The 16,380-nt window shown below is 39.9% G+C and overlaps 1 protein-coding gene across 2 annotated transcripts in view; it reads left to right on the top strand.

The window, feature by feature from the left end:
- Positions 1-16,380, top strand: part of LOC128843392 (glypican-5-like) — a 646,741-nt gene that overhangs the window by 494,481 nt on the left and 135,880 nt on the right. For both annotated transcript variants that reach the window (XM_054040197.1, XM_054040198.1), the window contains one exon: positions 9,523-9,673. In XM_054040197.1, coding sequence (XP_053896172.1) covers positions 9,523-9,673 — 151 coding nt within the window. The remainder of the gene's footprint in view (positions 1-9,522; positions 9,674-16,380) is intronic.

The raw sequence follows: 16,380 nt of genomic DNA, 5'->3' as shown, positions 1-16,380 counted from the left end.
CACCAGTCATGATTTTATAAACTTCTATCATATCCCCCCTTAGTTGTCTCTTTTCCAAGCTGAAAGGTCTGAGTCTTATTAATCTGTCTTCACTCGGCAGCCATTCCATACTCCTAATCATTTTTGTTGCCCTTTTCTGAACCTTTTCCAAATCCAATATATCTTTTTTGAAATGGACACAGTATCTGCACACAGTATTCAAGATGTGGGCATACCATGGATTTATATAGAGATAATATGATCTTTTCTGCCTCATTATCTATCCCTTTCTTAATGATTCCCAACATTCTGTTCGTTTTTTTTATTGCTGCTGCACATTGAGTCGATATTTTCAGAGAACTATCCTCAATGACTCCAAGATCTCTTTCTTGAGTGGTAACAGCTAAGTTAGACCCCATCATTTTATATGTATAGTTGGGATTATGTTTTCCAATGTGCATTACTTTGCATTTATCAACATTTAATTTCATCTGCCATTTTGTTGCCCAGTCACCCAGTTTTGAGAGATCCTTTTATAGCTCTTCGCAGTCAGTCTGGGACTTAACTATCTTGAGTAGATTCATAGATTATAGGACTGGAAGGGACCTCGAGAGGTCATCGAGTCCAGTCCCCTGCCCGCATGGCAGGACCAAATACTGCCTAGACCATCCCTAGTAGACATTTATCTAACCTACCCTTAAATATCTCCAGAGACGGAGATTCCACAACCTCCCTAGGCAATTTGTTCCAGTGTTTAACCACCCTGACAGTTAGGAACTTTTTCCTAATGTCCAATCTAGACCTCCCTTGCTGCAGTTTAAACCCATTGTTTCTGGTTCTATCCTTAGAGGCTAAGGTGAACAAGTTCTCTCCCTCCTCCTTATGACACCCTTTTATATACCTGAAAACTGCTATCATGTCCCCTCTCAGTCTTCTCTTTTCCAAACTAAACAAACCCAATTCTTTCAGCCTTCCTTCATAGGTCATGTTCTCAAGACCTTTAATCATTCTTGTTGCTCTTCTTTGGACCCTTTCCAGTTTCTCCACATCTTTTTTAAAATGCGGCGCCCAGAACTGGACACAATACTCCAGCTGAGGCCTAACCAGAGCAGAGTAGAGCGGAAGAATGACTTCTCGTGTCTTGCTCACAACACACCTGTTAATGCATCCCAGAATCATGTTTGCTTTTTTTGCAACAGCATCACACTGTTGACTCATATTTAGCTTGTGGTCCACTATAACCCCTAGATCCCTTTCTGCCGTACTCCTTCCTAGACAGTCTTTTCCCATTCTGTATGTGTGAAATTGATTTTTCCTTCCTAAGTGGAGCACTTTGCATTTGTCTTTGTTAAACTTCATCCTGTTTAACTCAGACCATTTCTCCAATTTGTCCAGATCATTTTGAATTATGACCCTGTCCTCCAAAGTAGTTGCAATCCCTCCCAGTTTGGTATCATCCGCAAACTTAATAAGCGTACTTTCTATGCCAATATCTAAGTCGTTGATGAAGATATTGAACAGAGCCGGTCCCAAAACAGACCCCTGCGGTACCCCACTCGTTACGCCTTTCCAGCAGGATTGGGAACCATTAATAACAACTCTCTGAGTACGATTATCCAGCCAGTTATGCACCCACCTTATAGTAGCCCCATCTAATTTATATTTGCCTAGTTTATCGATAAGAATATCATGCGAGACCGTATCAAATGCCTTACTAAAGTCTAGGTATACCACATCCACCGCTTCACCCTTATCCACAAGGCTCGTTATCCTATCAAAGAAAGCTATCAGATTGGTTTGACATGATTTGTTCTTCACAAATCCATGCTGGCTATTCCCTATCACCTTACCACCTTCCAAGTGTTGGCAGATGATTTCCTTAATTACTTGCTCCATTATCTTCCCTGGCACAGAAGTTAAACTAACTGGTCTGTAGTTACCTGGGTTGTTTTTAGTTCCCTTTTTATAGATGGGCACTATATTTGCCCTTTTCCAGTCTTCTGGAATCTCTCCCGTCTCCCATGACTTTCCAAAGATAATAGCTAGAGGCTCAGATACCTCCTCTATTAGCTCCTTGAGTATTCTAGGATGCATTTCATCAGGCCCGGGTGACTTGCAGGCATCTAACTTTTCTAAGTGATTTTTAACTTGTTCTTTTTTTATTTTATCCGCTAAACCTACCCCCTTCCCATTAGCATTCACTATGTTAGGCATTCCTTCAGACTTCTCGGTGAAGACCGAAACAAAGAAGTCATTAAGCATCTCTGCCATTTCCAAGTTTCCTGTTACTGTTTCTCCCTCTTCACTAAGCAGTGGGCCTACCCTGTCTTTGGTCTTCCTCTTGAATTTAGTAGTTTTGAATTATCTGCCAATTTTGCCACCTCACTCTTTACTCCTTTTTCCAGAACATTTATGAATATGTTAAATAGGACTGGGCCCAGTACAGACCCCTGGAGGACACCACTATTTACGTCTCTCCATTCTGAAAACTGACCATTTATTCCTACCCTTTGTTTCCTATTTTTAACCAGTTACCAATTCATGAGAGAACCTTCCCTCTTATCCCATTACTGCTTACTTTGCTTAAGAGCCTTTGGTGACGGACTTTGTCAAAAGCTTTCTGAAAATCTAAGTCTAAAGATGCTTGAATAGATAAAGAATTGAGTTGGTTATTGAAGACTCAGGTCAAATTGTAAGTGGAGCAATTCAGGGTGAATTGAGGTGAATAATGGAGTCCACAAAGATCAGCACTAGAATCAGTTTTGTTCACCTTTATCATCCTAAATTGCCTACAAGAGGGAACATTTGATGAAATTTGCTGATGAAACAAAACTAGTGGGAAAAAAGTTAAGTAGAAAGGAAAAGGCATCAAAATGCAAAATTACTTGCATGAACTAGGAACACTGGCAGAGAAGTGACTTACAAAATTCGCCATAAACAAATGAAGGTGATTAGACTGAGTTAAAACCTAAGAAAAGGATATCTACCCACAGTGGTCAAAACACTAAGCAGAAGGGCTTTGTGGGGAGTGGGGAGAAGACATGAATGAAATTGTAAAACCACTGAACATGCTCAACCAAATTTCATGAAGTATGCATAACAATTTGACTAGATTATTATAGGTGAAACCAGATTTGTTATGCCAGGGTTATTGTAAGGAATTGGGTAAATAGAGCAGAAGGAAACCAGAATGGTACTTAGGAGTCTCCGTTGTTCAAAAAGGTTATACATTTTTATTCTTTAGGTAAAAATGAACATAAGAGGGCCCCTTATTGAGGTAGTTTCATCTCTGAAGGGACTAGAGAAGGGAAATGCAACAAGCCTTTTGGAGTTAGTGTGAAATACAAGCATGAGGGAAGCAGACTGAAGAAAATGCCTGACGAGATTGAAGAAAAAGAAGAGTTTGCTTCTTTATGCTGAAAGAAAGAAAAGGACCGCACAGAGTAAATGTGAAGGGCAGAAACAAAAGCAAACAGTTTTAAGAGGGGATTAAGTGCACATATGAAGGGAAATTGACTATAAATGTCATCTCAAAGGAAAGGACGCACTTAGAATAAGTATATGTGGCTATTATGTCCTAACATTTCTTATGTTCCTATTGTTTTGTGAATTGACTGAGCATCTGCTCAGTCACCAGGCACCAGTAAAATCCAGCCCTTTAGGTACAGCACTAATTTTGTCAGTTCTTATGAAAAATTACAGACAATTGGCTAAGAAAGCAGAGTATTGTTTCATTCTGCTGTAGTCATTTCTGACCTAATAAACGTTTAGAAAGGACTTTTTTGAAACACTGAGCAGGCTGAGAAAAAATACTTATATTCTAACAGGAAGGATTGAGTCATTTGTGACTTTATTTTCAAGAGTAGGCTTTTTTACATTGTTCGTGCAAAATTAATTGTCTCTGAAGATAATGGTATGTATTTCATCAGAGCAGTTTTGAAAGAAAATTGTCAGCCTCTTTAGAAAGGATCATGTTTTGCCTTCAGTTACTAAATGATGCATATTTTATGACTGTCTTGATGTCTATGAAAACATCGCAAGTGAGAGATGTCTCGACTCATACTCTTTGTAACTGACTAACAGGTGGATTACTGTCAAGTTATTCAGTTCATAGCAATGGCCATCTTTTTGGAATATAAAAATATTCATATTGAAGTACATCATAGAGGAAACTAACAGACCACTTGGGAAACAATTAGCATATAGGAGTCATCTTTGAATATTCCAGGCACTCACTTTTAGGAGACTTAATCCTATGGTATCCATATGGTATCCTCCGAGCTTTTCCATTGCCGTGTTCACTGATCTGATAAACATGAATGTATGGTGCAAAATATAATGTAAAAAAAATATATTTTCTGATAAAATGAGGCCTTGTTATTCTATTTCGCTGAATTCTTAGCTCAGATACAATAGTTGCACTTTTACAGAATAGTATCTCAAGGAGCTATACAGCTATTAATTAATTAATTAATTTGGAGGGGCATTCACAAAATTGATGCTCAACTGGGAATGCTGCTGTTGTACAAAAAGTGTTTGAGAGTAAATTTGTATTCAACCGTGCTGGAATAAACGATATGCGTGCACCTTGTCAGCGATGTATTTAATTCAGAGTTGTCTGGTTACTTGTGATTTTACACACATTTCAGCTAAATCAAATGCAAAGCAATCTATTCAGGAATATTGTGTATGTTCTCTACACTCTTTAGAGGACTATGGGCTTGATCCAAAGCCTACTGCAGTCAGTGGAAAGACTCCCATTAACGTCAAGGAGTTTTAGATTAGGCCTTATTCATGTTGCCTTTTAATGAGCAAAAGATATAATATGGATATTTATACCTACCCACTGGTGGTCAGTCTGTCAATTCTCATAAAGCCAGCAGGACTGGAGCTGTTCATTACAGCGCTGGTTTATTAAATAAGTCAGTACCGAACCAGTGGCCCAGCATAGTATTAGAGAGCACTATGCTTTTGGAAGTGCTATCTTTTGGGTGAAAAAAATAAAGTCCTAAAGTCCTATGCTCCTGTTAAAACTCCCATGACGTTTTCTACAAGGGTAGAGATATTAGCTCCGGTGCCCTGGCACAAATCCAAAGGGGTTATTGCATTTCTTCTACCAAAAATCCAGTTCTGCTGTTTCAGTCGGATAAGGTACTGCATTCTTCTCTTCTGGTCTTGAACTCAGTGCAGGGCTCCTGTTCACTGTTTAAGTGGCCAGAGATGGCGGTGGTTGGGTTTCTGTAATGGATGAATTGATCTGCATGTGTATTGATAGATAGCTACTACAGTCAGTAAAGTTATACCACATTGAACTTTTTGTTGAAAGTGTAAAATAAATGCCAGTTATTGATCCAGATCAGTCTCTTCCATGGTAACATATGAGGAGGAGGAGACTATGGCGGAGCATCCATTTGGAGAGGTTCTCTCTATGTTTGTCCATAGAAAAAACCATGGGAGTTGGTGCCTCCAAATTGGCAGGATTCCTTGGGCTCCACTGCATGTCAGAACCATCAGGGCAAAAGCCTTGGTCCTTCATATTAGCTCTAGCCCCTAGTGGAAGCTCCTCTCACAGCCTGGCAGCATGGCTCCAATGGAACAAAGCACAAGTGACCACCCCTGACCTGGCTGCCTCCAGGATCTACAAAAACACACACAAAGATAATAAGACTGTATAATCCTTTTTGCATAAGATCCACAAGGAGGATAATGTCTGTTGTCTCCCCCATCCCAGCCTGCCAGTTCCCCCCAGACTCTGCCTCCTTCCATTTCTCTTTGCATATTCTCAAACCTCTGGAGGAGATGGACTGGCATTGCAGAAGCACTAAGACCACTTCTGTGCAGTAGGGGAGACCTGCATGCAGAAGAGCCCTACATGCATTTATCTGGGGGAGATAATCTAAGTCTTTATTATGCAATAAGTATTTCAGGAGTAATTAAGAGTAGATTTAACGTGTACAGCAATAGCAACTTTAATTTTAGTTAACTGCGCCAGTACACCAACCATAGTCCAGTAATACTCAATATTTTCATTAATGATTTGGATAATGGAGTGAGGAGAGTATGTTTATAATATCTGTGGATGATATCAGGATGAGAGGGGTTGTAAGCACTTTGGGAGACAGACTTAGAATTTATGGGCAGCGCGTGGCTCTGGCATTCGGGGAGGCTGGTGCGAGCGATGGAAGCTCCCCCGGCACCCGGACTGTGGCCCCACCCCTCTCAGCCTCCTGCCCCGGAGGCTCCACCCATACTTCGCCGCAGGCCCTGCATCTACTCCACCCCAGGTCCCCGTCCCACTCGGCCCCCTCCCCACTCGCTCCTCTCCTCTGCCGCAGACAGGGCCACAGGGGAAGAGTGTGGGTGGGGCCATGGCCTAGGTGTACCCTCCACACTCTCAAAGGTGGTGGGTCGGTGGCTGTTTGGGGAATCTTAGCCTCCCCTGTCCTATTATACCCATGTTAGAATTCAAGAAGACCTTGATAAATTGGAGAATTGGTCTGAAATCAACAAGATAAATATAGTACTTTGTATTTGTCTTTACTGAATTGTAGAAAAGAAAAAACATGCTCAACCTCAACATGGGGAATAACTGGCTAGGCAGTAGTCCTGCCGAAGAGGATCTGGGGTTATGGTAGATCACAAATTGAACATGAGCCAACAATATAATGCAGTTGCACAAAAGGCTAATGTCATTGTAGGGTGTATTAACAGAAGCCTTCCACTCCACTTGACACTGGTGACATAATTGTTCTGCTGTACTTGACATTGGTGAGGCCTCAGATGGACTATAATGTCCAGATTTGTGTGCCACTCTTTAAGAAAGAGGTGGACAAATTGGAGAGAATACAGAGGAGAGCAACACAAATGATAAAAGGTTGGAAAACCTGACATATGAGGAAAAATTAAAAAAACAACAACAACTGGGCATGTCTAGTCTTGAGAGAAGAAGACTGAGGGGGGACCTGATAACAAGCTTCAAATATGTTAAGGGCTGTTATACAGAGGTTGATGATCAGTTGATCTCTGTGCCCACTGAAGGTAGGACAAGAAGTAATGAATTTAATTTGCAGCAAAGAGATTTAGGTTAGATATTATGGAAAAAAAATATGTATAAGCTAGTTAAGCTCTGGAATAGGCTTCTAAGGGAGTCTGTGGAATCCTCATCATTGGAGGTTTTTAAGAACCGACTGGACAAACACCTGCCAGGGATGGTCTAGGTTTATTTGGTCCTGCTTTAGCATTCGGGGCTGGACTAGATGACCTCTCAAAGTCTCTTCCAACCTTATATTTCTATTATTTCTATGATTCCCCAAAGCACGGGACATGCAATTGATAGGTAGGGGCAAAGAACATAAAAATGTCCTTGGGTATATGCATGTTTCCTAGTGCCCTGTTTCATGGCACTGGGTCGGGGGACCAAAGGTCACATGGCAACAGCCTAGAGGTGGGGCTTACTATAAGAGGGAGCCTCTTCAGCCAAAGGAAAAGAAGATTTGGCTGGGGTCCTTGCTACACCAGCTGGGAGATGCTGTAGGTGTAGAAGTCTTTGCTGGGAAAGACTTTAGGAAAGAGGAGGTTTTGGGGAGGAACTGTAGAATGTGGGGGAAAGGGCTAGTAGATGTGTATATAAGTTGCTATAGAGCTGTTTTCCTGAAGGAGAGGCAGGACATAGCGTTCAGTAGTCTGGGAAATGCTGCAGTGCACCCATGTTTGAACACAGAGCTCATTTCTCTGCCCTTTTCCAAGACAGCTGAACACACAAAGTTTGGTTATTCACTTTTGAGTCATGAGTGCTGAATGAAATCAATTTGAAAAAGAGTTATTACCTTAACAGGCAGTAAACATTTCTGCCTTGACTGGCAAACAATCATTAAAAGCCTTTATTAAATTTTGCATCTGTTCTGTTCACCACTTAGCCATTTCTTTTCATTCTGAAGGATTATAACCAAGAATGAATGAGTCTCCTCCAAGACAGTCAGGACACAATAAATCTATGAAGTAACTGAATAATCCTTTCTTCCACGTACTCATATTTATTTTTTACATTTGCTAAAAATATTTGCTCTCTTACTTCCCCATGACATCAGGCTTTCAGCCTGTGAATAATGATACTCGACACCAGGCAGCTTGTTAAAAAAAAACCCAACAACTGGACAGTGTTCAATGCCTTTCCCAACTAAAATCCATATTCCTGTCCCTCACAAACTCATCTTCCCACTGCAGTGCAGTGATGTGTGCATCTTCCGAATGACCAAAACAGACAATTTCAGGTAAAGGGTAAATTAGCCAGGTTCTCCCCCGTACGAGGTAGCAACTATAGTCCACTAGAACAGTACCCCTACGCACAGTGAGACATGCATTTGTCATCTTCAGACTGCATCATTATGGAAGCTCACTGTATTTGAAGAAGAATGTGAAAGCAATTCAAGGATTCCTGGTGGTGCAAAATGCTGCTGCCTGCCTCTTCTGCCATTTAGGTCTCTGTTAGTGTATCAAGCCTGAGCTCCAGTTTCTCGGCTGGCTCCCACTCCATTTCCACTGCCAGATTGATCTGTCCTGATCCTCAAACCTGTAAATATATCAGATCAAGTCCCAGCTATATAAGCTGTTCCATCTTCACACTGCCAAAACCACAGCCCAGAATGATGTATGTGAGCACTAAGGACAAGGCATTCTCAGTTGAGGGGACCTCACCATGGAATTAACTAACTTCCAAGAGGAGATTAGAGAAATCCAGAGTGGCCAAGTTTAGGAAACACCACCAAACTTCCTTATTGTGAGAGCTTTTCCAGCATAACCAGAATGACATATATAGCATTAGCTACAACCTTCTTCCCCTCTAACTACCAATGAAAAAGCCCACCCCCAAACAGGGAGAAGAGTCGGCCACTTAGGCTGCCATTGAAAACAAGTTTTAATGGTGGTCTAGACCTCTGTGATGACACATTTGTGTTTCTTACATTGTAAAGTATGACAGCTCACTATCAGCCACTGCACACAAAAAATGGGGATGGCATGTAAAGCTCAAAAAAGATTTGTTTCATAGCAAATACAATACTTCAGCTAGCGTGAGCTAATGCAGTGAATTCAGAGTGACTCCAGAAACAGCTTGTTCTTATTCTCTAGTAATTCCAAGAAATTTGTTTCGGTCAGATGTTTTGCTGATTCAAGTTAACATGAAATGCACAACCTGCAGTCTGCACAGGCTTTGGACCTGATCTTGTCAACTGCTCAATGCCCTAAAAATCCTACCTTAAGGCCCGATCCTGTAAGATACTAGGGCCCTCATGTATACCTGAAACACTTCTGTGGTGACCCTCCCCTCCCCCATCCAGGAAGCTTTACTGTTGACTTCATATGAAAATAACCCAAAACATTGCACTAACCATGTGGTGAAATATAACATTTTGAACAGCAGGATCAGACCCACAGTATTTCAGAACCAAGGGTCCTAGGCCCCCTAGAATCAGGCTCTTTGTCACTTGCATCTTGAATTGTTTGAAGACACTACATTTCATTGTGACTTGTTTTCTTGTCTTTTAGCTGGATACAGAGAAGACAAAATTGAAGTTGGAACGATGGGCTTCAAGGGAAAGTGGCAGTGGGGGCGGGAAAAGTGAAGCAATGGAATCAAGCGGGGACTGTGACGATGAGGATGGATGTCAAGGATCTGGTGACAGAATTTACACAACAGGTAAATGCAGGGGAAATGTTCTCTGAATATTCATTCACATTTTAAACCAGGTTTCAACTGAGTAGTGTTTTGGAGCCTTTCCACGAACATGGGTAAAAGAAAACATGATGTTTGTGGAAAGTGAATTTAAACTTATAGCTCAAATATTTTCTGGAGGTGAATTTCAAAATTCCATATTGGATTGTAAATCTGAAATTTGCATTGTGTTGATGACGAGGTTTTTAAAAAAGAAGAGACATTAGGCAACTAACCAAAACAACATAACTTGCAAAGTTGAAATACCGAACATTTGCAACTGCAGCAGGTTGAAAAAATGTCAACTTTTTTTCTGTGAAAACTAAACCTTTAGCAGAAATGTATTGCTTTTGACAAAATAAGGGGTTTCATGCCTGGAGAGGAGGCTGGAGGGGAGACGAGAGAGACCTCAGAATAGTCAATAACCTAGCATTTAGAAAACTCACCTGAGATGTAGAAGACCCAGATTCAAGTCCTTGCTCTGGCGAGTTGGTTGTGTCTGTGTGTGTTTCTCATGTCTTTTCACAAAGAAATTTCAAAAGGTCTCATTTTTGTTCGTCAGAATGAAAATAAATTTCAAAACCTTGAAATTTTTCCTGATACAAAAATTGCTGCTTTTAGCCAACACTATTTCCAACAAATGTTTGTGAGCTATTCAGACATGGAGAAAAGTGTGTTTATGAAAATAGAAATAATTTTGAATAACAAATAAATTTAGAGATTTTCCACATTCTTCTCACAAACATTTTATAAACAAAGGTTGGGAAACATAGATGAATATATTATCAATTAAAAATTATTTGCTCATCAATTAATATTTCATTGTTTGTGTATTGTATCCGACTTGTGAGAAGACTTCTTCTAGATGCCCCAGACGCAGGAGATTACAGTTGTGAAAGTCTTAAGTAATATGTTTTTTGTCTTCATGTGGTACATTATAAACAATAGCCAGGTGCTAAATTATTTTCAACTGATAATTAAACAATTTATATATTGTAGTACTGTACTGCAAAAATATACAATGGCTCTTTTGTACTTAGATTTCAAAAATGAAAAAATAGAAGCTTTGAAATTTGTTTTATTGTTAACTTTAGTAATGTGAAATAAGGAAGCAAAATAATGCCTCCTCCTTCTTTTTTGCAGTCGGTTGAAATAAAATTATTTATGATGAGAAGGTTGTGGATTAAAAATAATTACATTTGCATAATTAGCTCTTCCATTGATTTAGCTGGGATTATATCTACTAAAAATATAATTACAATTAATTTGACCAAATGCTTTGGATTCAGAACAGTAAGAGTAGCTATTCCTTCTTGTGAAAATTGTAATAGTGTTTTATAATTCATATATTATATTGTATGCAGGTTACTAGCAGTAAATTTGTTTGGCATAGCTAGATGCACTTAAGAGATAAAATGAGATTAGTCTCATTACAAAATGCCTTTACTTTAATAGAATGTTAAAATATAAAAACACTTCCATTTCATTTAATTTCTTCTTGGTACGTGTCTGTAAACTATGGTGCTTTTTAATTGCAAAGTTACATTACACAACTTGAGATCTACCAAGAGTGCTCTGATTATTGCTTTGTAGATAGGCAATGCCAGAAATGTAGCTCACTTGAAGTGAGAACTTCTGAAACTAGTGGCTAAGCACTGAATAGGAGTCTGATCCAAAGCCCACTAAACTCAATGGGGATCTTTCCATTGACTTCAGTGGACTTTGGATCAGGCCTTAAAAGACAACTCTAAAGTATCAGGCTCCATGAATGTTATTGCATGTGATTAAATGTAATAAAAAAGGCTTTCAAAGGGTAAACGTCCTTGGCAGAGCAATAATAATAATGATGATGATTTTAACACCAGGACTATTCAGAAGTCTCCCTAAAGAGGACATGTCTAAGTATCTGACTCTGAAATGATGAAACCAGAATCCAGCACAGTATACTTAAATAATCATCATTTATTTAAAATCAATATGAAAATAATTTACAAACATAGTGCTTAAAGTCATGCTCTATGGATTGAGAAGCATTGCTGCTGTGAAGTATAGTGTATGGATTACTTACAACTATTTTTTTCAATATTATTGAACCATCCTTCCCTACCTTCCTCCCAACAAAAACAAGAAATCCCCAAAGCACATGGATTTCACCAGCATCTAGATTACCTGCTTCAACATATTCAACTGTAAGCCCATTAAAAGTCTCCCTGACCAAAAGTCATTATCTTCCCCAGTTCCCACTTTCTCTAGAAAGAGCGTTAGAGACCAGATCCTGATCTGGTTTAAATCAGTGTATTTATATTGATTTTGATTTACACTAGCTGAGGATCTGATCCCATGCTTGTATAGTCCAATTCTGCACTCAGATATTCATACACTGCTCCTCAAGCTTTTACTCACAACCAATATCAATATATTTCACAGTTGTCTGTCTGCACTTTTCAGATCCTGAAGTTTTGTTTGCCATTTTCCAGCTATCTAGAATCTTTTCTGAATATCAGTTAAATTCACCAGTTCCCTTCGTCTCTTCCATTAAGATTTGTACCTGAATACAGTATTATGTAGTGCTTGTGTTTTGTTTTTGGCAGTTGCATATAAGCCTTTTATAGTCAAATCCATCTGTAGCTCTATAGACCGCTACTTATACATTTAAGCATACTATACTTAATTATATAGCCCGTACCACATGTGTTTACTCAGATGATTTCATACAACTGAGGTAAACAAGTTCTGAAGAATTATATATGGTTATGAAGGTGATCACTGACCATAGGTGCCACCTAGGGGTCAGGCAGGGTGTGGCAGGTTCTCTCTTTCCTGTCACCGCATATTAACAGCTGCTTTGATCCTGCGGTGTCCTGACTCTTTTGTGACTCAGCCCTCTGAGCAGGTCCTGTGGTTATACCCACCCCTTTCAGGGTATATAAAAAAGTCCAGCAACAGGGTAGCTCTTTGGGTTAGGCAAGGGGTCTCTGGGTCTCTGCCTAGATTGATGTCTCAGGATCTTGAACTTTCTGTCTTCTGGGCCTTCTCTCCTCTAGACTCCCAATATCAGGGGTAGGCTTCTGCCTTTGGCACCTCCTAAGGGTTAGTAGGGGAACCTGGTCCCACCCTCTCCATTGGGTTCCAATCCACCAAAGTGCCGCACTGCTGCCTCCCTGGAGCACTTCTTACCGGACCCGCTTCCCCAACAGGAAAAGTAAAGATATTAAATAGCTGGAATCAAAGAAAGTCTCAGACCTTCTGAGAATCACCAGTCTCTTCTCTGTGGGTTTGGCAACATCACGACAGCCAGGACTCCAGAGCTCACGGTGCAGGTCAGTTCATCTCCATTGTCTGATGCCAAGCCACATTGGACTGTTCTTCTTTTGAACTCTTCCTCCAAGCCATGCATGTTTTTCAAGTGGGTGGGGTAGGGTTGCCTGAGTCCAGAGCAGCTGCTTAACCCCTTCCTTATTGGTGTGGGGTCACAATGATGAAAGCCATTAAAAAGTTAACATTTTCCAACAGTTACCACTTTCCACAGGCATCTCACATTCCAAGTATAGGGGAACGCTGTGGAAATAGCACTTTGACTCAGATAGCATCATCTAGTAACTGTTGGCATGTACTGACACTTTAAAGACAATGCCTATTGATCGTTTGTGACCAAAGCTTTGTAAAGAGAGAATTAGAAAGAAGACAGTAAGCCATGTAAATGTCTAATAGGGAGGGGAAAACTTACTGTCAGGTCTGAGACCATTCAGATCATGTCAGTTTCTAGATGTAGGTGTGAACCAACATCCGTCCAACAGGTGTTCGACACTCTGTCCACAGTCCAGCAGTGCAGTGAGGGATCTGCTTAGCTTTAAGCATGTGAGTAGTCCCATTGATTTCAATGCAACTACTCATAAGCTTATAGTTCGCACATCTTTAAATGCTTTGCTGCGTTGGGGAGAGTGCTTGGCACTTTGCAGAACTGAGTCACAAAAGTGCATATCAGAGGCTGGATTGGGACACAAGAGTGACTCTGCAAGTTGCAGTCTGGTCCTTCTTTTCCCTTACTTTGGGGAGAAAGAAAGAGGTGTCTGTCCTTGTGCTAGTGCTGCTGTGCTGGCCAGCACATTCTGGGGATCAGTCAGTCAAGGCTCCACCTAGTCTCTGCACACCTGCATGGATGGGGAGTAAATGCTGCCTCACAGGAATGACAAATGTTCATCAATAAGCCAAAACTGTATCTGATACAACAAGCATTGAAAAAGTGAGCAAATGCTGCAATATCTGGATGGTCAGCAGGCTTTCAACAGTGAACAAATAGTGTTCAATGAGTTTTTTCACATGGCTGTCTATTCAGATACACGATTTTGACAAATGTTTATCAATACAATACTAACCATTTTCTTTAACAACTCTTTCTTACTAACTACTTGTGATACTGCTAAGCTTCTCTTCTTCTTCGATAAGCCTTCTCCTGGTGGTATATCCTGCCTGTTGTCACATTTCTTCTCGTCATCATAAAGATACATGGCATTTTACTTCATTATAGCATTCAGGCTGAGTTATTATCTTGTGACGTAATTCTAATCCTTGCTTCCTACATGACTGTTTAGATCGAGGCCCCTTGCTCTCTCCCCTTCAACACACACACACACACACTGTCTTCTCCAAGTATTATAACCAGGTAGTTTATCTGGTTATATATTTCCTCTTGAGGGCACATGAGCAGGTTTTTCCCCCTGAGAGCATCCTTTCTTTTTAAATGCAGAGAAAAGAACTTGCTTTTTCTCTTTAACTTCTGCCTGATTTGTATCAGATCTCAACAGCTGTCGAAGGTTAATGTATTTTTCTCATTGTTCATGAATTCTCTCATCATCAGATTTTCTTTTGCATATCAGGATCCTTTTGTCCTTTATGATGTCCTTATCCTCCTTGTTTATCTCTTTTCTAAATATCAGTGTACTGTGCAAATTGTCATCTTAATCATACTTCATTCCCATTCACCACGTTATACTTGTATTTATCTAAATATGTAATTCTACAGCTACTAATTTGTGTAATTATTATTATCATCTCAGAATATTGATGGAATATTTGCTGGCAGCCAGCCCACACATCTAATACTCATCTCCACGTCTTCAGTTTCATTGCTGATTATCCCAGATGGTGTCAATATTGCATTTTCTCAGCTCTTCTGTTCTCCTGTCCTTTGAATCCTCTACATCACACACCATCACTATGTTACTGGCTTTCTTTATCCATTTTAGGTATTCTTTATTACATGAGATATTGTGTTTCCTACTGAATTTTTACTACATTAACTAATTCCTTTATTGTTATACCATTCTAAGTGGCTCATCCTGTTCAAAAAACTGCATAACAACAATTTAATTCTCTACTTAATATTTATTTTGAGGAAGGCTCACTGGTTTCAAACTTTTATTTTTGTCATCTTCGTGTGTTGGTGAAGAGGGTTATCTGTTTCTAACTACAGCATAAGCAGGGCCAACCAGTTGGCCTTTAACACCATGGATTGAAACGTTTGTCTCAAGGTCAAACACAACTGAGTCTGTATTCTACTTAGGAGAGACTTGAGAGAAGGGGGAGGAACAAGAAGGGGCAGAGAAAAAAATGCATTAAAAATAGTGTGAAAAAATGAAGGGAAATAAACAAATACAGAAGATCAAATTCTGATTCCAGTTACTTTGGATTGACACTGTTATAACTTCATTATCTCAGTGGTGTTCATCAGGAAATGTTCAGAGAGCAATTCAGAGAAAAGGAACGGAAAAGAGAAATGAAAAATTCTAATGAAAAATCATTTTCACACAGAAGATTTCCCCAAGCCTATTTGTGAAATCTATGTTAAAGTCTGCTAAGTTATAGTAAAGATAATGTGTTGTCATTAGGGAAACATTCAGAAGAGCATGATTTATACTGAAAAGCATGAGAATGGGGTTGATCATTCTTAACTCCTTTTCCTTTCTTAACATTCACATAACTAGGGATTTGGAGACACTGGGAAATGAAAGTAATAGTGTCTGATTCACTTGCTTTGGATTTACAATGGTGTAACTGAGTTTGCTCTATAATAGCCACTTTCATATCTGGATAAATAAGAGAGACATGAATAGTTGCCAGGTCAAATAAATTGAGTTACTGAGTGATTTAGATCCTCTTCTCTAATAATATCCCATGTTATAGCTAATTGAGTGGCCATGTCCTCTCATAGTTTTCTCCTAACTTTAGTTATAACAGTGGGTAGAATGAGCTGAGCCAAAGTGGACTAAAGCTACTACTGTTAAATAACTTTGGCATCATCTTTGGCCTGGTCCACACTAACCCCCCACTTCGAACTAAGATACGCAACTTCAGCTACGTGAATAACGTAGCTGAAGTCGAAGTACCTTAGTTCGAACTTACCACGGGTCCAGACACGGCAGGCAGGCTCCCCCGTCGACTCCGCGTACTCCTTTCATGGAGCAGAAGTACTGGCGTTGACGACGAGCACTTCCGGGATCGATCCAGGATCGATTTATCGCGTCTAGACAAGACACGATAAATCGAACCCAGAAGATCGATTGCTTACCGCCGGACCCGGAGGTAAGTATAGACATACCCTTTGTTCAAAAAGGTGCAAAGGTAATTCATGAAGTTTAATTTTCCAGCTCATCAGATGAATATAAATTGCAGCCAATTTGTGCTCACTTTAG

Source organism: Malaclemys terrapin, chromosome 9 (genome assembly GCF_027887155.1).
Source record: "Malaclemys terrapin pileata isolate rMalTer1 chromosome 9, rMalTer1.hap1, whole genome shotgun sequence".
In the NCBI taxonomy this organism is placed as follows: domain Eukaryota; kingdom Metazoa; phylum Chordata; order Testudines; family Emydidae; genus Malaclemys; species Malaclemys terrapin.
The sequence above is the reverse complement of the archived record's forward strand: the minus strand, read 5'-3'. Positions and strand labels throughout refer to the sequence as shown.